The sequence below is a fragment of the Ovis canadensis genome, chromosome 2, assembly GCF_042477335.2.
Source record: "Ovis canadensis isolate MfBH-ARS-UI-01 breed Bighorn chromosome 2, ARS-UI_OviCan_v2, whole genome shotgun sequence".
NCBI classification, from domain to species: domain Eukaryota; kingdom Metazoa; phylum Chordata; class Mammalia; order Artiodactyla; family Bovidae; genus Ovis; species Ovis canadensis.
Window position 1 is genome coordinate 76,743,441 of NC_091246.1, and position 22,895 is coordinate 76,766,335.

The window sequence follows — 22,895 nt, forward strand, 5'->3', positions numbered from 1 at the left end:
CATAAGACTGAAATTCCTCCTCCTCCTGCTTCTCGTCATCATAACCGTGAGTACATAAGCATTTAATCTACCAAATTTTATGCAGCTTTCCCTTGTAGATAAGATGTCTTTGGCAAATGACTACATTGTTCTCCACCTTCTTAGAGAAGTAGAAACTCAGGTAAGAGATTGTATGAGATCTCAAAGTTTCAGGGCAAATTTTCTGCGTACACCATTTCCATTTCTTAGCCTGAAAGCTAAACATGTGGTGAAAGTCATTGAATTCTGGTTTTTCTTAGTAGCACACACTTACCAAGAAAGCATTAAGCTCCAGGACCTTCATTTGTTACTTTGCACTTTTAAATTTGTTGCTATGTCTGAATTACTTTAGGAAGAGTTGCCATCTGGGGTTCCAGGATGTATATGAAACCTACCTCATATTTTGTGATTCATGGTCTACCTTTGTCTATATTACAATCTAACAGCCCTGGCTCTGGATAAAATTTAGAGGCTTAGCATAGTGACCTACTGAGGTTCCATCTTTTGTATATTTACTTTCTGTATTCACTTAAAATACCCAACCTGAATCTTATCTTAATGGATAGTGTACTCAAACTCCTAGCATCTTCAAATATGTTTTCAGGCAGGCAGTAGAATGTAGGGCAAATCTCGGTAACAGTCCTACTTCAGTAGCATGAAGGACCTAATGACCTTAGCGCTGACCACTTAGCACTGCTTTTTATGGCCAGACACCACAGCAGTTAGGTCAAAAAATGCAGATAGAAAAAGGCACTCCAACCTGCACCTCTTACATACAAATATTGGGGTAGTTATGGATTCAAGAGGAGAAAAAAAATTCAGGAAAAAGAAAAACAGGAGACAATGGCAAAAAATCAGGTAGCAGTTCTGCAAGAAATTAAATGCCCTTTTTGTCTGCTTTCTTACTTATTTCATAGATTGGCAAAATGAACCTGTATTTTGGGTTACATTTGAGGGTTTCTTCTTATCCCATTCTGTGAAAGAAATTCACATTACACCTAACTAGGCTGCTGAGAGCAGAGCAATAATTGTAGAGGACATCAACAGGAGTTTTGCAGGCCCATCCATTTCATATTTAGGCTGAAAGAAAGGTTTAATACTAGCATGTGGTGGGGGTCCAGTGACATAGAGTCTTAAGACTATCCGCCCACCCCCAACCTGATATGTCCTATTCCAAACGAGGGCCTTTCTGTTAGCTTAATTTACTATCGTGTGGTTTGTCTTCCGCACAGAGAGCATTTCTCCATGCAAGCTTTTATTTCAAAAGGGATTCTCTTCTGATTTTGGTGTCACTTCATGTTTCTGCAACAAGAAATTCTCTCAGCAGCTGTACTGACTTTAGAAATGCAAATGTACCTTGTTAATGTTACTTATCAAGCAAAGGTTTAAAAATACTTGCTAAACATTTGTTTATTTATATGGAAGATTTCAGAATTTTGCACAGTTAGATTTCAGGCGTACAACAAACCCCATGAGTGTGTTAAGGAAACATGAGTGATCCCAGCAGATGGCATGGTCAGAGGCAAAGGCTTTGCAAATGCAAGCAACTGCACAGATCCAAGCTGAGGAGTCTGAATGGCTATAATTGTAACACATCTACAGTAGAAGGAGGAAGGTCATTTACATTATGTTAAGAAACATAAGGGCAGATTCTTATCTTCTGTAAGTGTGTTACACAAAATGGGGATTTGACACATGGGCTGCTATTGAACAATATACCACACACAGTTTTTATTTCAGTTCCAGCAGAAAAACAATATTGACAAATTTCTTTCTCTCTTTGCTTCCTACTTTATTCAATAGAAGAGGTAACAATAGCATCTGCTGTACTTGGCTGGAGCCTGGAATGAGGAAATTGTAGATGAGGAGCCTCCCAGGCATATGGCCACTACAAAAGCTCACACTACAGCCACGGGCATAGCCAAGCGAGAGCGCCAATGGGAGCAGCGCATACACGAGGCAGCCGCTGCAAACCAAAGCAGGGCTGCCAAGACAGCATGCAAAGCCATTCTCAGTCTCTGGGCCTCCCTCTACTCTTTTCTCCTGCTCTGGCCTTACTGACCACCTGGGTCCCGAGCATTCAGGGTACTCCCCAGTTATGCACTTGCGCCTTTTTCCAATCAGTCCCAACCTTGAAGATCTGTGATACTTAATGAACTCTTAATGCATCCAAGTTATCTACTCTGATCGTCTTAGTTCTCACCATAGCGCCTCCTTGCCATTACATAGGTTATACAGGTGCTTTCTGATTATGTTCCTAATTCAGCTGGAAAATAAGCTGGGGTATCCTTAATTAAATTGATTTGAATACAATTAAAAGGACCATAATGCAGTGGGAAACATATTGGCTTAGCAGTTGGTACACTTGAGTCCAGTAAGAATCTGTGGGGAAAGTTGTCAGCCTTCTTAGAGGTCATTTTATTTTCCTATCTCTGAAATTAAAGAGGAGTGGGGAAGGAAGGAGGGTGGGAAGGGAAAGAGAGAGAGGAAGAAGGCAGAGAGAGAAAGAAGTGGGGAGTATCTGGGAGGCTTGAAATATCCTTTCCAGATCTATAAATCACTGTGAGTAAATAATGCTCCCTTAGTTTTTGAATTTAAGGAGAAGCCTATTAACCCAAATAAATCCTAAATTATAGGAAGATGTAAGGGAAGTATTTTTGAGGCAGGATGAAATGGGAGACAAGAATATGAGTTTCTCCCACCACACAAGCTGATATCTCAGCAAAAATAATCAGTTGCAGTTGTGAAACAAATTACATTGACTTTTCCTCCACTTAAAAAAAAAAAAGCAAAAAGTACTTCATATATTTAAAAACCTCTGTATTTTAGGGTGGACAGGAATTGGGGGTGGAGGGAGGAAGTATTTTTTTCCCTCCCATCCGGCCTCGGGAGGGAAATCCAGAGTGGACTTAGCCAAGCTTGTGAGAGGTAAGAGGAGAGAGAAGAGCTCCATCAGTCAAGAAAAAAGGTTCGGCTAGGCAGTACTCAGTGGCGGGATAAATGAGGCCACACATTACTTGTTACTTCTCTCTGCTTCAAGAAGTAGAGTCTTGTTTCATCACTCCATGAATCTAAGCTGGCCTTGCTCCAAGCAAAAGAATGTGGTGGAAGGGATGATAGGTGACCTTCAAGCCTTGGCCTCAAAAAGCCTTGGAAGCTTCTCCTTTGATTCCCAGAACCCCGAGATCAACAGACCAGGATGAAAGGCCATGGAGACACAAAGGCCCCATTTTGTCAGCCTTTCTAGCTGGCTGCACAAGAGAACTCAGGAGACACCAGCAGATGACTCCTGCCCAGGCCCCAAGTGGACCCACAGAACAATAAGAACTAATAGACTCTGGTGGTTTTAACCCTATAAGTTAGGGTTGGTAATTATGTCAGTGATGGTCAAGTGATAGATATACTCTCCTTTTCAGAAAAGATGCCAGCTCCTAAGACACACAGATTTACCAGACAGAAATATGGCTACAATTTGAAAAACAAAAAAAACAAAAAACACTCAATGCTCAAAACCAACCCAACCTGAAAAAAAAAAAAAAGAAAAAGAATAGAGAAGAAATATTTTCTCATAATTTTCACAATCCTCTCCTTTAAAATATTAAATTTGAACAAGAAGGTCTTTAGCCTTTATCATTAAAATGAAGGAACCACAGTTAAACCCGCCCCATCTCATCTAATTCTTTTTATATCAGAAACCATAGGCATTACAAGCTCCACTTTGGCCAGTAAAAGTCTCAACTACTGACCCTCTCTCAGTGGACTGAAAGAAAAGGATATTTTTGGAACGGGAGAAGGAGAATTATAGAGGGAGGTAAGATGAGGAGAGACTTCTCAGGTTCCCTTGGAAGAAGGTATAGAAAATAATAAAGTATTTGATTATTTTACAAAAAAGCTTATCTTCAATAAAAATCTATGATTTAAAAAATAGAATGCTGTCCCAGAAATATCTACCCCCCAAAAAGAGCAAGGGATTTCAGGACTTGCAAGTTTGAGCAGGGGGTCTGACATTATGACTCACTTTTCTAATATCCATCTAATGTTTTATTTTGGCTTCCATTAAATTTTTGAAAAAGGGGGACAGCCACTGAGTCATAGGCCACTTAAGAGCAGTCCGAGGGCTTACTGTTTTGAACTGCCAGAATGCAGGACATTCATACCAAGCATGGACATGAAGCAATGTGAATGATATCCTAGCAAGAAAGATCAGCATAGCCCATAAAAGTAGCCACCTTTGGAGCCCAAAGATTGATTGCAGCTGTGTTGCCATGTCTCCTTTTTGGCAACAGAGTTGAGGGTCTATCACCTGTTCTTTTGAATTGCCTAATGGTGGTACATTTTTGTCGTTGAAGGTGGAATTGAAAAACAATTATTGGAGTATAGTTGTTTTACAATATTGCATTAGTTTCAGGTGTATAGCAAAGTGATTCAGTTATACATACACATATATTCATTCTTTTTCAGATTCTTTTCTCATATAGGTTATCACAGCATATTGAGTCAAGTTCCCTGTGCTAAATAGTAGGTCCTTTTTGGTTATTTATCTTGTATATAGTACTGTGTGTATGTAAATCCCAAGCTCCTGATTTATCCCTCCTCCCACTGTTTCCCCTTTGATAACCATAACTTTGTTTTCAATATCTGTAAGTCTGTTTCTGTTTTGTAAATAAGTTCATTTTTATCACTTAAAAAAATTAGATGCCACATATGACATATATTTCTCTGTCTGACTTACTTCACTTTATTTAGTATAATAATATCTTGGCCCATACATGTTGCTCCAAGTGACATTATTTCGTTCTTTTTAAAGCTAAGTAATATTCCATTGTTTATAGGGACCACATTTTCTTTACCCATTCCTCTGTCAATGGACGTTTAGGTTGCTTCCATGTCTTGGCTATAGTAAATAGTCTTGCAGTGAACACTGAGGTGCATGTACCTTTTTGGATTTATGATTTTCTCAGGATATATGTCCAGAAGTGGGACTGTTGGATCATATAGTAGTTCTGCTTTTGCTTTTTTTAAGGAATCCCCATATTCTTCTCCATAGCGGCAATACTACTTTACATTCCCACCAACAGCACAGGAATGTTTCCATTTCTCCACACTCTCTCCAGCATTTACTGTTTATAGACTTTTTTGATGATGGCCATTCTGACTGGTGTGAGGTGATACCTCATTGTAATTTTGACTTGCATTTCTCTGATAATTAGTGATATTGGAATTGGCTACTTTTTTTTTTTTTTTAAGTACCAAGAGACAGTTACAGTCAAGCCTTGGTATGTATGGTTGGTGATCAAGGTAGGGAGTATTGTTGGATGATTTTTCAAGTAATTAGTCTAGTTCTCTGTAAAAGTTAAAATGTGATTCTTAATGTAAGTCTCAGAGAGACGTTCTCCTAAAGCTTAAAATAAGAGAACCATTCAAAGAAGGGTTTTCAAGATTTAAAGCTTTGAGGTGGGCTATCACTTGGATGCGTATATTCTGCTACAATCAAAAATCAGTTTCACTGTCATATAGCTATGGTTCTCAATTGGATTGACTTTACCCCCAAGGGGACAGTCAGCAATGGCTGAAGGCATACTTGGTTGTTGCATCTGTAGGGAGTGGGCAGAGGCCAGGGATCTTGCTAAACCTCCTACAATGAATAGGACAGTTCCTCAAAACAAAAATTGCATGACTCAAATCTCAACAATGTTGAATTGAGAAAACTGGTCTTAAAGTCACAATCTGTTCTAATAAATTTTTTCGGTGCAATGAAATAAGTATTACAGTACTTCTGCATTTTTAGTATTAAATATTCTATCATCCTATATAATTTTTGTAGATAATACTATGAAGTATATACTATCATCATCCCATTTTACTGAACAGAAGTCAAGTCTTGGCTTAATTAACTTGCCGAAGGTTATAGGTGTAGTAAATGGTGCAGCTGAGATTTGAACTTCAGGAAGCTGATTTCAAATGCACAGTACTCACCATCATGCAATGCTGCCTCGAAAGGGGCTTTCCGACCTGCTAAAAAGCCACCTCTGTTATGGGTTGGGGCCAAGTCTGCTCTCATGTGTAACAAAAATTGAGCAAAATAGAGAATGGCAGTTAAGGTACAAAGAGAAGACCTGGAATCATAAAATATTGGTTCTTGCCCAGATTTTCTACTAACTGGTTAAAAATGAGATATACAGCAAGTCACTCTAGCAAATTAAGACTGTTCAGTCTCAGTCTCCTTATCTGTGTAGATAGTAATATTGCAATCCACCATTTTCCTTATTAGAATTAAACAATAAATAGTGGGAGATGCTCTGTAAATTGTCACATGCCTACATAAAAGTGATTTGTTTGTTCTTGGGCATGGAATGAGAATGGAAAGGTGATAGTTTCTCAGTTGCCGTAGAAAGCATTTTTTATATTATAATCCCTAATGTATGACTCTGAAGTTAGTTCCTTGTAATATTGGTCTTACTTTTCATCTACTGCCTTTATAATGCTTCTTTTCAAGCAAATTTTCCATTTTAGATAGCCAGTACCCCAAACTCCTTCAGTTTGTGTTTTAAATTTTATGTCTATGGGGCAACTATATAATTTCCTTTAATGCTTTCTTTTGATTCACTTTTAAACTACTTCAGGGAGGCAAGGTGTTGTTCTCTTACAGGACTGTGCCATCACAGTACAGAGGATCTGGCCTCCTGTTTTGTATCACCATGTTGTTTCATTAGCTAAAAATTTGCTTTTTTAATGCAGAATTATTGATATATAAGAACAGAATCTGGCATAATAGTTTCCACATGGTATAATTATTTCTTCTCTCCTTAAAATGTTTCCATAAATTTGTATACTCTACCCATTTTCTTATCCAGAGATGTTGGTACTTTTAACAATCCAGTCTTTCATCTGTAGAAGGCTAGAGTCTCTTATTACTTAATTTATATGTGAAAATGAATCCCAGCTTTAAGGAAAATATGGGTCTATGGTTCATACTTGTCAGCATCTCAAAACTATCACATGCTTTGGCAATACTTATAGGCTTTGATCTAAAGAGATATTTGAATGGAACTGGGAAGAATAAAGGATGAAATTTAGAATGAATGGTTAAAACTGGATTAAATAATTTTCCATAGCACTCTTAGCCCCTTTAGATTACAAGGTCTTTTATTTTTATGCTCATATGCAATACCTTCGAAAATCCTTTGACCCTGAAAAGGCTTTTTTTTAATCAAGTTGGGTAGGAATTAGGAGTAAAGGGTTATGCTATGAATATGACCTAAGTAGTTCTTGGTTATGCTTTCACCTATAAAGTCAGAAAGTATTATGAAGATTGGATCTGAGGAATTGTTCCAATCCCATCTTGTCATTTGATTTTTACTGGGTCACCCTTTGTGGTCCATTGATGCTTCCAGGACCATTAGCTACATCTGGCCCACAGTTCCTGTTCCTTTCAGTTTTGAAGACTGGTTTGATTCTATGATGTGAAAGATTTAAATTACTCTCAGAAGTTCTATTTTACTCTCTTTGGGAATTGTTTCATTTAAAAGACAGATGCAGAGAGGTCTTGATCTAACCTTGTTTCATATTTATTCATAAATGAATACATTTCTCCTATGAAGAAAGTATACTCCCTTGATCCTAAAAGGGGTTACTCTGACTCAGAGTAAGTATCATGAGTCAAGATTTTAAGTAGACTCAGTGAAATTATAGCTTTATCCCAATTTATTCTGGAATGCAAAAGTAGGAAGTCAAGAAATACCTGGGGTAACAGTCAAATTTGATCTTGGAGTACAGAATGAAGCAGGGCAAAGACTAATAGAGTTTTGCCAAGAGAACACACTGGTCATAGCAAAAACCCTCTTCCAACAACACAAGAGAAAACTCTACACATGGACACAACAGATGGTCAATATCGAAATCAGACTGATTATATTCTTGGCAACCAAAGATGGAGAAGCTCTATACAGTCAGCAAAAACAGGACTGGGAGTTGACTATGGCTCAGATCATGAACTTCTTATTGCCAAATTCAGATTTAAATTGAAGAAAGTAGGGAAAACCACTAGACCACTCAGGTATGACCTAAATCAAATGCCTTACGATTATACAGTGGAAGTGACAGACAGATAAAAGGGATTAGATCTGATAGAGTGTCTGAAGAACTATGGATGTAGGTTCATGATATTGTATAGAAGGCATGAATCAAGACCATTCTCAAGAAAAAGAAATGCAAAAAGGCAAAATGGTTGTCTTACAAATAGCTTTAAAAGAAGAGAAGCAAAAGGCAAAGGAGTAAAGGAAAGATATACTCATTTGAATGCAGAATTCCAAAGAATAGCAAGGAAAGATAAGGAAGGCTTCCTCAGTGATCAATGCAAAGAAATAGAAGAAAAAAATAGAATGGGAAAGACTAGAGATCTCCTAAAGAAATTTAGAGGTACCAAGGGAAATTTTCATGCAACGATGGGCACTATAAAAGACAGAAATGGTATAGACCTAACAGCAGCAGAAGTTATTCAGAAGAGGTAGCAAGAATACACAAAAAAACTATATGAAAAAGATCTTCACGACCCAGATAATCATGATGGTATAATCACTCACCTAGAGCTAGACATCCTGGAATGCAAAGTCAAGTGGGCCTTAGGAAGCATCACTACGAACAAAGAAAGTGGAGGTGATGGAATTCCAGTGGAGCTGTTTCAAATCCTGGAAGATGATGCTGTGAAAGTGCTGCACTAAACATGCCAGCAAATTTGGAAAACTCAGCAGTGGCCACAGGACTGGAAAAGGTCAGTTTTCATTCCCATTTCAAAGAAAGGCAATACCAAAGAATGTTCAAACTATGGCACAATTGCACTCATCTCACACGCTAGTAAAGCAATGCTCAAAATTCTCCAAGCCAGGCTTCAACAGTACATGAACCATGAACTTCCAGATGCTCAAGCTGGTTTTAGAAAAGGCAGAAGAGCCAGAGATCAAATTGCCAAATTTGATGATCTATTGGATCATCAATAAAGCAAGACAGTTCCAGAAAAAATATCTATTTCTGCTTTAGTGACTATGCCAAAGCCTTTGACTGTGTGGATCACAACAAAATCTGGAACATTCTTCAAGTGATGGAAATACCAGACCACCTGACCTGCCTCTTGAGACATGTGTATGCAGGTCAGGAAGCAATAGTTAGAAATGGACATGGAACAAAAAACTGGTAGTAAATCAGGAAAGGTATACATCAAGGCTGAATATTGTCACCCTGATTATTTAACTTATATGTGGAGTACATCATGAGAAATGCTGGGCTGGAGGAAGCATAAGCTGGAATCAAGATTTCTGGGAGAAATATCAGTAACCTCAGATTTGCAGATGATAGCACGCTTATGGCAGAAAGTGAAGAAGAACTAAAGAGCCTCTTGATGAAAGTGAAAGAGGAGAGAGAAAAAGTTGGCGTAAAGCTCAACATTCAGAAAACTAAGATCATGGCATCCAGTCCCATAAATTCAGTTCAGTTCAGTCTCTCAGTCGTGTTCGACTCTTTGTGACCCCATGAATGGCAGCACACCAGGCCTCCCTGTCCAACACCAACTCCCAGAGTTCACTCAGACTCATGTCCATCGAGTCCGTGATGCCATCCAGCCATCTCATCCTCTGTCGTCCCCCTCTCCTCCTGCCCCCAATCTCTTCCAGCATCAGAGTCTTTTCCAATGAGTCAACTCTTTGCATGAGGTGGCCAAAGTACTGGAGTTTCAGCTTTAGTATCATTCCATCCAAAGAAATCTCAGGGCTGATCTCCTTCAGAATGGACTGGTTGGATCTCTTTGCAGTCCAAGGGACTCTCAAAAGTCTTCTCCACAGTTCAAAAGCATCAATTCTTTGGCGCTCAGTTTTCTTCACAGTCCAACTCTCACATCCACACATGACCACTGGAAAAACCATAGCCTTGACTAGTCTGACACTGTTTCCACTGTTTCCCCATCTATTTCCCATGAAGTGATGGGACCAGATGCCATGATCTTCATTTTCTCAATGTTGAGCTTTAAGCCAACTTTTTCACTGTCCGCTTTCATCAAGGGGCTTTTAGTTCCTCTTCACTGTCTGCCATAAGGGTGGTATCATCTGCATATCTGAGGTTATTGATATTTCTCCCGGCAAGTTTGGTCCCATCACTTCATGGCAAATAGATGGGGCAACAGAGGAAACAGTGACAAGCTTTATTTTTTTGTTTTGGCTCCAATATCACTTCAGATGGTGACTGCAGCCATGAAATTAAAAGACACTTGCTGCCTTGGAAGGAAAGTTATGACCAACCTAGACAGCATATTAAAAGGCAGAGACTTTACTTTGCTGACAAAGGTCCACGTAGTCAAAGCTATGGTTTTTCAGTAGTCATTTATGGATGTGACCATAAAGAAAGAGCATCAAAGAATTGATGGTTTTGAACTGTGGTATTGGAGAAGACTCTTTATTGTCCCTTGCACTGCAAGGAGATCCAACCAGTCCATCCTAAAGGAAAGCAGCCCTGAATATTCATTGGAAGGATTGATGCTGAAGCGGAAACTCCAATACTTTGGCCACCTGTGAATAACTGACTCATTTGAAAAGACCCTGACGCTGGGAAAGATTGAAGTTTGGAGGAGAAGGGGACGAAGAGGATGAGATGGTTAGATGGCATCAGCAACTCAATGGCTATGAGTTTGTGTAAACTCTGGGAGTTGGTGATGGATAGGGAGGCCTGGCGTGCTATATTCCATGGGGTTGCAAAGAGTCAGACACTACTGAGTGACTGAACTGAACTGAACTAACAAGAAACAAATACTTAGAGAAAATCAGCTGTTGTATCCCTTTGATACCAATAGAAATAAACCACCATTTCTAAAAAACAACACAAATAGGGCTGAAAAAGGAAAAAGAAAGTGTCTTTATTTCCTAATAGGATGACTGAAATAATATGATATGCTTAAATGCAATGTATAGCTTTATGAAATATCCTGAAACTTCCCTTCCTTAGTCTCTTTCAAAACCAAATTTTATAAATAAGGAAAAAAATATGGCATATCCCTAACACTGAGAAGATATTTGTAGTGATAACTGCAAATATCCACCTGGCAACCATGTGGTCAACAGATAACTACAAGACATTTAATATAGGGAACTAAAGTAAACTCGACAAGAAAAAGTCTGAACTGGATATAATGATGGGTAAGCAGGTCATGGACTTTGAAATATGGCCTTACTTTATGAGCTGTTTGATTCTGGGCAAATTACCTGTAACTTCCCTGTGCTTAAATATGACTCACAGGTAAAATATATTGTTTAGTAGATTAAATGAGTGAACACCTAAGGGCTTAGTATTACTTGGAAAATAGTAATGGCGCACTAATTTGTAATGTTGTGATTATGTTAAAAAAATTAAGTGGTGGAAGAAACTCATTTGCTAGCAATCACCTTTCACATGGAAAGAGTGAAATAAAGGCTAGCATTTCAACGTGATGTGGCGTCAGAAAGGAAGAAGTTTCTCCTGCTGACCAAGTCATCAGGATGAGTCTAAAAGTGAAATACCCTCCATATGGTTGGCCAAAGGAGAAGCAGAGAACAATCAAGTAATGGATAAACTGGAAAAGTTACTTGATTTATAAGACCGGTAACCCTGGGGCACATAATGGCTCTGGCACCATGAGTGGCAGGGGCTTAGACAATTAAGCTGACTTTTCTTGCTTTGTGGGTTTTTGTTTTTTGTTTTTTGTTTTTTTTTGTATATGTGTGAGGTAAGAATCAGGATTCCTACCTCTGTAGATGATAAGGAGAAAAATACAGCAACACACATAAAGCACTTAGAGAAAGGCCTCTCCAGTTAGAGGGAAGATTATCTGATGTGGATGAATGGTTCAATATCCTTAACTATTAGTGTGGCTAAAAAAGCAGAGATCTATGTCTGTATTTAATTGAAGAATGAAAAGGGTATGTGGGAAAGAACATAAAGGGTACAGCAGTAGAAAAGGGGATTCAGAAATCTGTATTAGAAAGATACAGGCAACTTAAAAGTTACTGAAAAGTTACTCCAACATGAGACAAAAATATAGTCTCCTGTTAATAAACCAGAAACAGTCCAGCCTTGAAATTATCATACTCTTTCTGTAAATATTCCTAAAAATGCCATATGGAATCCAATTAACTTCATCAAGCAACTATTAGCACCTACTACAATGTAAAAGCTGAGATACGGTCATGCATAATTCATATAGTCCATGCCCTCGGTGACTGCATGACCTATATGATCTGCAAACAGAGAGCTGAATAAGCTAAGTGTAAACCTATTTTATGAGAGCTCAGAGAATAAAAGATTCAATTTTTCCTATGAGAAGAGGAGTGGGGAATGAGCTTAAAAGTCTTCTCCAGGGTTTCAACTCAAATGTGTATAAGATGAAACAGTTCTTATAAATAGATCAACTGAATTGTGTGTTAAAAAAAAATGAGTGGTGAGAGTTTGGAAAACTGGATAGTGCATGCCAGCTTAAAGACATTCAAGTTCAAAGTTAAGAAAAAAAAATTATCATGTATATTAGCAGGATCATCCAAGGCCGGTCCGCAGCCTTTGCTGCAGTACTTACATAGAAAGTCTATGTAAGATGTAAGTTAGATTATGAAGTAAGGTTGCACATCATCAGGTAGAAAAAGGAAACAGGTAAAATGCTAGAGTGGATGAAGTCATTTGCTGAGAGTCAGAGATGAAAGTATTACACTTGAAATATATACCTAGTGGTGGGTGGTGCGAGAGTGAACAACGAGGCACTAAGAGTGAGATTGGCCTCGATGATAAACGTAATACTAAGACGTTCAGTCTTTATCTTGAAGGCCTTTAGAACCACAGCATTCATTTCTATGTATCCTTGACAGCTTCATTTTAAGAGTTCAATGGTTTCTTTGGTCTTTCTTGAAAACATATTTATTACTATCAAAGATTCTAAAGCCATAGCATTAAAGTGTTCCCTGTCACTGTGAAATATCTGATGGTATTTCTTTGATGGATAATATCTAAATTTTTTAATTTCTATTCAATTAAATAGTTGAATATTTATCAACTAGTTATTCATAGGATAAATGACTCATATCATATAGATAATATCCAAGTTCTTGTTGAATTTTTCTCCCTAAAGTTAGAAATATACATGTATCTTTGAAAACACTCCACAATTCATGTATAAATAACATTCTTGCACACTTTATAAAATGCTCTGTCCTAAGTGCTTTATGTGTATCATTTCCTATCATTTCATTTAATCTTCATCAAATTCTGACTGCTAAGACTAATGTCACCCCATTTTACAGATGAAGAAACAGAGGCTCATAGATAGGAAGGAACTGCCCAGAGGCACACAGACAGTAAGTGAACAAACCAGAGTTTTTACTCAGGTAGGCTCTCTCTCAGTGTGCCCACTCTTCCATCCAAGTAGTAACCCTGCTTAGCTCCCAAGATCAGAGTGTGCACTCTCATCGTGGAGACTACATGTTCTGTATGAAGTGACTTTTTTTCCCCATACTTGTTGAACCAGACATTAGCTCTTTTAGGAATGCTGTTAAATCTGTCCATCTCCTTGACCTTCTAAGGTCTTGTCTCTGCTTGTACTAGTCTGTTCTCATGAGTCCTTTATATTATTGATCATTAGAATTTAGTTTACTTATAATGATTTTTTAGTCCTGCCACTTTTATTGCCTGGACAAAACTATTTAAGGGAAATTAATTTTCTCCTTTTCCAGTCCCATCCCATTTTTGTTGCCTGCCACCAGTCGTCTTTCAGAAACTTCTCCTTTCTCACAGGATCTATTTGGCAGAAGGCTTAGACTTACTCTGAGTTTGTTACTACTTCTTCATCATTTAGTAAAAAAAAAATTCAAGTCCATCATAAGAGAAATCATGAAGTTGAGTATTTAAACTCCAGAGTATTTTCTGTGATTATCTGCAACACTGTCCATGGTAACTAATCAGGATCCCTTTGTGACATGGATAGTGTCACTTTCTGCAGTTTCCTTCCTGCCTAGAGAAGCTTTTTAAACCAGCATTGCTGGAATACCACAGGAGCAGTTGCTATTTGAAATGATTATCCTCTGCCACTCCATCAAAAAATTTATGCTTGTGGATTTTAACATACAGGTAACCAAGTCAAAGGTTCACGATGCTCTGCAAATTGGCTGTGTGGACACTGCCTCTCTAAATCAAGAGGCCAAGATATCTTATCATACATGTGAGGTTTCTCTAATTTTTGTTTCTATTATTTTGTATATATAAATGTATGTGTGTTTTTTGTGTGTAAGTATATACACCTGTGTGTATGTATGCATGCATCTGTGTGAACTGCATCTTTGCCAGGAGACTTATGAGGGCAACATTTCTTGAGTGAGGCCAAACTTCCTGTTTTCTCTCCTGCGGCCAAACTCCATCTACAAATGTTTCATGTGTGGTTTTCATAATTAAATTGATTTTGTGCCAAGCAGGGGCACCATGCAACCAGTTTCAATGGCTCTTTGAGGTCTGCAAAGATGTTTGTGTACAGAACACACAGACTGCCTGCTAAAACCAACCAGAAATCTGATTTCATGATATAAAAGCATTTGCTCAATAAATACTAATTTGCTCAAATTAATAACAATAATTTATAGTATTTCAGAATCATGCGAAAAAAAAAAAAACCCAACAACTTCAACATAGCGGCAGATTTTCAAAGACCCCTATTCTTGTTAAAGAGGAGCAAGAAGTTGATTGTAAGGTGAGGCTGATTGTACCTCCAACTTCTCAACTATCTTACTTGAACCAAACTCTATGTTCTCATCTCTTGATCTGATATACTGTTGCTAAGAACATCAAACAGTAAAAGTAAAGCATGGTGCAGTGCTTTGGAATTTGTAAAATATTCAATGAATAAAGAGTAATGTTATTATCAGTTTTTGTTAGGGTAAAAATGCTGGAAAAGAGAAATAAAATATTATCTTATTTGGAATTTGCCAGGCCATTGTTTAACATCACTCCTCTAGCATGGGTTAGTCTGGTAAATTTTATTGTTTTTATTCTGACCTATCCATGGTATCCAGCTTTTTATAAAAATAGACCCTATTTCTAAAATCTACTATATTATGCTATAGTATAATATGGGATATGAATGAAAGTTATACTGTTAAGTCATGATAAAAGTGGTTTATGATAGATGCTTCTTTTCTTCTTTTATACAGTTTCTAAGTATTTGAAATACTTAGGTTACAAAAGACTACTATGAAGTTACATGAACTATAATTTATATAGCAGTAATCAACTGACCGGATATCTTTAATAATCTGTTAGTAACGGTACTTCAGGGGAATTCAGAAAACTGGAAGAAATCAGTTTAGTATTAAAAATGTATGAACACATTTATAGTAGAATCTGAGTGGTGATATAGAGAATGTTAGAATTAAGTACAAAATAATAAATTATACATTAAGAAAAATGCAGGTTCATTACTTCTGAGTACATAAAAAAATTCTTCCAAACTCTAGGTCTTTGTACATATTTTATTAAATAAAAATTTAAAACTCAAAATAGGATATTTTTATATGTGACTTGATAATACTAAATGCAGAAGGCATCTTTAAGCAGTAAGAAATGATCTCTGTAAGCTTGTATGTTTATAATGTTATTTTGTTCAGCATTTTTCCCTATAAATAGTAAAAAGTTTGTATCAGCCCAGCCCACAAGTCTATCAAACAATAATTTGTGTATATATATATATATATACATATATACACATATACACATATATATTTCGAAAGAATGTATTTATGTTTTCTCCAAAGAGAAAACAGCATGAACCGTAGTTGCTTTTATCTCCCAGGGTTGGGAAGTCAGCTATGTACTCTATCAAATCCTTCCTATTGATGTTAGTATAGACCTCATTTGACCAAAAAATACTCCCTGTATCATTTATAAAGGCAGTTACTCTCCCAGAGTATCAAAAGGTTAGAAAGAGAATACCCAGTGAGAAATCATTCAGTGTCGTGTTTCCCCACAAGCGTTCTGACTGTGAGGAAAATGCTCTCAGAGCTTCTCACCTGCAGTGTACAACCATCGGACCTGCATCAGGAGGGTTACAGGTTTTGACTCTCCGTAAGAAAGCCAGAAAAGGTGTTGGGTGTTCTGGAACACCATGATCAGGCCAGGCAGTGAACTGGAATTGTCTTACTTCTCTCTTCTCACTTGAACCATTCTGTGAAGTAAGAACAGTGGTTGAAATTCTGTGTTCTTAGCCTCAAGCTGTATGATGTGTAATAACATGGGAAAGGTAACATGTAGATGTGCCATCTTAATTCCTTCCCCTATCCTGTATTCCTTGGGGAGAAATACTCTTTGGAGTTATAACTACAAGCTATTTGTAAATGACAAATATTTGCTCAGGAAGACAAAATTCCTAGGTGAGAAGCATTCCATTTCTCAGGTTTAACTATCAGGAGTGCTCCTGTCATATTTTACCAAAAGAACTAGTTCTTCTTCATCCAGTCTTCATTTGCTGAAACTTTCATTCAGAGCAAGAGTTCCATATTTATTGACAAATCACTAACAAGGAGAAAAACTGCTGAGCGATAATGGAAGAATCATTTCATTCTTCATTGTTGCCAGCAGAATCAAGATTTAAGTAAAGCCTTGAAATATTTGATTTCTCAAAAGAAGCTTTCTTTAAATAATGGAAAGGGGAAAGAGGGGGGAAGAAAGCAAACCTTGTAAAGTGCAAATGTTCGAACACAATACGTGGCCAGCTCCACTGTGTCTAGCAGGGTCACCTGGACCAGCCCATGGGTTTCTGTGCCTCTGCTGGGCCAATACTGGTCACACTTCACCTAGAAGACACAAGTGACACATTCAGGGCAGATCCTCATCAATTTCTCGATTAGCTTTATTTTGAGTTGCTGTTGAAGGAAAACAGCTTTTCTGCATTTCATTTTATGTTGATCTTTTTCTGGCATGCATTCTTGTTATCCCAATATATGTAAATTACTGCTCTGATGCCAATGTAAACCACATTTTTCAAACTGGTAGGAATACTAAGCAGTAACAGATTCAATTTTCCTGGAGAAAAATAAATTGCAGATTGTCGCCAAGTAGAATAAGGAGAGAGGTATTTGAAACTTCAGAGAACTTGAAAAGAAAACACAAAATTGTTCTAGGATAGATGTTAAGAATCGCTTCAGAAAGATTACACTTAAGCACTTAAATGACATGGTGAGATAGTTAGTGTTCATCCATCAACGTTTAAAAGGCACAAACGATTTCATCTTGAGCTATCTCGAAATATGCTTGTTTAAAGAAGAGTAGAAATAATTTGTAAATCTGTCAAAGTATAACAAACAACACAGCATTTTTCTTTAATACAAGATAAATGTGTATGTATATCAAAAACAAATGAAATATGTAAAGTCTGGGGGGAAAGAGCTGTCTGTTCTTTAAAAAGTCTCAGAGGGTCACACACTAGCAGTGGCAAAGTTTAAATAATTTAAAACCCATTCATTTCAGATGAATAATCTACAGTGATTATGTGAAGTTGGACAAGAAAAGCACGTAAAAAGTATTCAATGCAATTAGTTTAATATGCAACAAAGAATAATTCCAAATCTGCTGTATGCCTTTGGGTATTAAAAAGCATAATGAAAAATAGCAAAGATAACACTGTATTTTCTAGTAAGATGATACATCAGAATATATTTACCCTTTTCCATCTCAGATTAAAAGAAAAAAAATGGGAGTAGTTCTTAGTTGAAGCCAATTAAAATGCATGTCTCTAGGTAAAGATATCTAGTACTATTTTATATTAGTACATCTTCTACTTGAAAATTATGATCTTTGGATTTAAACAAAAGCAATGAGGCATTATCATAGGTACTTGGATTTTTGGCTTAGTAAATAGAATTATAGGGAATCATTTGCTTTTATGTTGAATATAAATATTACCATTCTGTAAATAATATTGTAATTTTCTATTTCACAACTAAAGCATTTGCTGCTCAGAGTCAGCCTCTTTCTGTGTAGATATCAGACCTTGTGAAAGGGAGAGGGTTAATCCTCTACACAGTTTCCTAAACAAGATAAAAGAAAAGGTACCATTACACAGGAAGGCAGAGACTGCACTCTCAAGGTCTGCTACTATGCCTTTATCTCAACTGTGAGACCCACACAAACATTATCTATTTCAAGAAAAATGAACAAAAGTGGTAACATGAAAGTGGAGAATTATGTCTTAGTAAGATTTTTTTTAAAGGCTTGCATTTTCTAGATGCACAAAATATTCTTCTGTTTCATATTTCTATCATATGTTCTAACTTAAAAATAACACAAGGGAAAGATAGTTCTTTAAGGAGAATATTGATGTAGTAAGACCAGGGTTGGGTACCTCTGTGTATTCTCTGAAAGCAAAGTAACTCAGTTGTGTCCGACTCTTTGAGACCCCATGGACTGTGTGTAGCCTACCGTGCTCTTCCGTCCATGGGATTTTCCAGGCAACAGTACTGGAGTGGGTTGCCATAGCCATCCATTAAAACCCAAGTTGTACTTGGACAAACTTAGCAAAGGCTACTACCCTCATAGAGCCAACATTACTTAAGTAACCCTAATTCAGATAGAAAAAAAAAAAATCACAAAAATGAAGTCAGAGGATCTGTTCTAAACCATGAAATAGATGTCAAGTTGATGTCTTGCTGCAAAAGACAAAAGAAACTGGAGGCCTCTTATTGCAACATTTGAAGGGATGCCAACAATGTACTGAGTTTAGGAATCAACAGAGAAACTCAAAACTCATGATTTAAGAGTTTCAGCTGAACACGAGCCCTTTCAAATAAAAACCAACAGGTCATATCCCAGGAGGACAAATACCACTAAGATGGGTACAAAAACTGCAAGTTAATGCAACAAAATGAACTAGAAGTTCAGTACAATTCACCAAACCCAATTTAATGTAATTATGTTTCAATGCTGGAGAATGGTTATCCTTAGACCTTTTGATGAGGTAAGACAAAGGAAAACAAGAAAAGAACCATAAGCCAGCCTTAATGGAAAAATGACTCCATTATTGAGTGACTTTCCATCTACAAAGCCACTCCATCCCTAAAATGTAGGAAAACCCAAACTTATAATGATTATTTTAAAGTTTGAGAACTGCAACTATTTTTGGCTTAGTTAGACTCTGACCTCTTTAGAAAAAAAAAATTCCACAAAACATTACTATAGGAGTAAATATTGTGAACATTTTTTAGCTAAAAGAATAAAGAAACAGTTCTTGTACTCATTTTAAAGAATGTATTCTAGCCTTACTCTTTACTAAAAAAAAAAAAAAAACCCTCTAAAATGTTCTAAGTGAAACTGCAAAAACTAGAAGCAACTTTTTAAAAAGTCAATATATTTAAACATCTGTGTTTTTTCTCAAGAAATATTTTGCAAGGGGAGTTTATGAAAAAATAAATGTTCTAATGTATGTGCACATTCACACGTACAGTCTCAGCAGTGGGATTAGAAGGGTTGCCTGAGCCCTCTGAGCAGCAACACAGGCTTCCCTTCAGTTGCAAGGACTGCAACACTTCTTTTCTCCACCTCATTCTCTGAGTAGACTGTATAGGTTTCATCCTGAGGGCTAAATTTAAGGGCTTAGACTTACTGACAAATATTCCTTTAAGCCTTGCATCATTAGCCATACACTAAACAAATAATTTCTGATTGTAATGTTAGAGAGGGAGTCAGAAGTCTAGTGAGGAAAAAAATTAAAAGGATACAGAATAATAATATAAATTATATATATATTTTTCCTAACCAGCTAATACAAATGAGCTAGCTCTGTTTCCCTCTTTTTTTTTCTATATAAAATGCCATTTATTGTCTTTCATCTATTATCTTTTTTTTTTTTTTACTTTATTTTACTTTACAATACTGTATTGGTTTTGCCATACATCAACATGAATCTGCCACGGGTGTACATGAGTTCCCAATCCTGAACCCCCCTCCCACCTCCCTCCCCATACCATCTCTGGATCATCCCAGTGCACCAGCCCCAGGCATCCTGTATCCTGTATCGAACCTAGACTGGCAATTCATTTCTTACATGATAGTATACATGTTTCAATGCCATTCTCCCAAATCATCCCACCCTCTCCCTCTCCCACAGAGTCCAAAAGTCTGTTCTATACATCTGTGTCTCTTTTGCTGTCTCACATACAGGGTTATCATTACCATCTTTCTAAATTCCATATATATGTGTTAGTATACTGTATTGGTGTTTTTCTTTCTGGCTTACTTTACTCTGTATAATTGGCTCCAGTTTCATCCACCTCATTAGAACTGATTCAAATGTATTCTTTTTAATGTCTGAGCAATACTCCATTGTGTATATGTACCACAGCTTTCTTATCCATTCATCTGCTGATGGACACCTAGGTTACTTCCATGTCCTGGCCATTATAAACAGTGCTGCGATGAACACTGGGGTACACGTGTCTCTTTCAATTCTGGTTTCCTCAGTGTGTATGCCCAGCAGTGGCATTGCTGGGTCATAAGGCAGTTCTACGTGCAGTTTTTTAAGGAATCTCCACACTGTTCTCCATAGTGGCTGTACTAGTTTGCATTCCCACCAACAGTGTAAGAGGGTTCCCTTTTCTCCACACCCTCTCCAGCATTTACTGCTTGTAAACTTTTGGATCGCTGTTTCCCTCTCTTGAAATGTTTTCTTTGGCAATAACCCTCCCCGCCCCCCAGCTTTTTTTTCTCTGAGAGAAGAATCTCAGAGAAGAATCTAGAGAGTTACTACTTGTTAGGCTTCATGCATAGAGCTGAGTGTGAGAGTTAAGATGTGCTGTACAGAAGGCTCCCTTTCAGGGTATACAGAAGGTGGGAGTTACAGTTCAAATAATAATATATTAATATATAAATATATTATTAAATATATAAATATTAAATATATAAATATTAAATATATAAATATATTATTATTTGTCTTTTCTTATTTGCTTCTGAAGTGACTACAAGTGGCCTTCAGGACTGATTCATGGAAGGTCAGGCAGTTTCACTGTTGACCAGTAAGCTGCTTCTCTGTTTCCAGGACCAAAGCCTTGTGGCCTCTTCTATAAAATGGGAATGATTATCTCCTGCATGACAGGTTTATTATAAGGGTTGGAAATTGTATACCTGAAACTCTGAACCCAATGCTGCTGCTAAGTCACTTCAGTCGTGTCCGACTCTGTGTGACCTCATAGACGGCAGCCCACCAGGCTCCCCCGTCCCTGGGATTCCCCAGGCAAGAACACTGGAGTGGGTTGGCATTTCCTTCTCCAATGCATGAAAGTGAAAAGAGAAAGTGAAGTCGCTCAGTCGTGTCCGACCCTCAGTGACCCCATGGACTGCAGCCTGCCAGGCTCCTCCGTCCATGGGATTTTCCAGGCAGGAGTACTGGAGTGGGGTGCCATTGCCTTCTCCATCTGAACCCAATGGCCAACACAAATAGGTATCCGGTGGGAATATTTATTATTAGTTAACCATGTTCTCAGCTTTTTGTGTTTGTTGTTATAAACCACTGAAATCATTCTGAATGTGAAAAATTGAATATATTGTTAATCCTAGCAGATATGTATTTAGGATTTTCTAGACAGGAGGTGAGGTGCCAGTGGCAATGGAAACACCAAAGTGAAAAGCAGTCCTGTCCCCAGTCCATCTGCCATACTGACTAAATATGTAGGGGTGCTTCTATCTCCTGGTTCATCAAATAGGTAGTTGTGACATTCCAAACAGTCCTTTAATGGACCTGGGCCCCAGCTGGCTGTGAAGAGAGAATGTACTAGAATCAGAGTAGAAAAGGAATAAAGTACAACCAGGCTGTGGTTTAGAAACATCACCCTGTAACTCTACTTGAGGCCCAAATTGAATGAGACAGTTCAGATTCCTGGCTGAATATAGGGGAGATATTTCTTTTTATTATCACAAAGAGAATCCCTTTATGTGGTAAGCTTTCATTTTTTCCAAAATTATGGAAAGACTGGGTTGACCATTGCTACATGTATGCTGTGGAATTCATTCATTTTCTCCCTTTCGTGGCAAATTATTAAAAGTAAGTTGATGGCATGATGGAACATATTTAAGTGTATTCAAAAGAGCAACTCACTGTTGGAAATATCTCGTAGGATTTGATCCAGCAGGTCTACTGACTGTGCTTTAGGGAAATGCTCTCCTTGTTCCGTTTTTACTTCCACATGGCTTATCTTGGACTTGGTTTGGCACACTAAGGGCATTCAACACACGCAAGCCAACTTTATAATCAACTATATACGGTGGTCTAGGTTGGCTTATTTTTAAACAGCCTGAAACTTTATGAAAACAAAACCTCATTTCAATTTAACAAAGCTTTATCGAGGCTGGCAGCATGGCGGAAGGCACCAGAATTCCAAATGTAACAAAGCAATACTCCAAAGAGTCCCAGCAATATTGAACTCAAACACATTCGCCACATAGCACTTGAGAAAGCCTGCCTAGGGTTATTTAGTCAAAGAAAGACTTAGAGACAATAAATGATATTTGGAAATCAGTATTTAGTACGTTTGAGCAAAGGATTCTACTGTAAAGAGGGGACAGTATGTTAACATTAGATAATGCAAATCAAGGCTGTTCTTGGGAAAAAGGAAATGTTACCATGACTAAATATACATTTAATAAGAATACAATCAAAGAAAGTTTCAGGTAAATATTAGTATATATTTTAGTGGACAGAAAAATTACACACCAAACTGATTCTCTAGGCTATTATATCTCTTTTTTGGCATTTTAAAAAAGACCGGATTTAATACTTGATTTTCCAAAATCAGGAGATAATTCTCAATGATTCTCTTCTCTTTGAATAATAGTGTCATTCC

General features: G+C 37.4%; 1 protein-coding gene across 15 annotated transcripts in view; it reads right to left on the bottom strand.

Moving 5' to 3' along the window:
* Positions 1-22,895, bottom strand: part of PTPRD (protein tyrosine phosphatase receptor type D) — a 443,130-nt gene that overhangs the window by 31,774 nt on the left and 388,461 nt on the right. For all 15 annotated transcript variants that reach the window (XM_069576561.1, XM_069576552.1, XM_069576559.1 and 12 more), the window contains 2 exons: positions 16,737-16,856; positions 16,074-16,228 (listed from right to left, as the gene is read on the bottom strand). In XM_069576561.1, the coding sequence (XP_069432662.1) occupies positions 16,074-16,228; positions 16,737-16,856 (275 nt within the window). The remainder of the gene's footprint in view (positions 1-16,073; positions 16,229-16,736; positions 16,857-22,895) is intronic.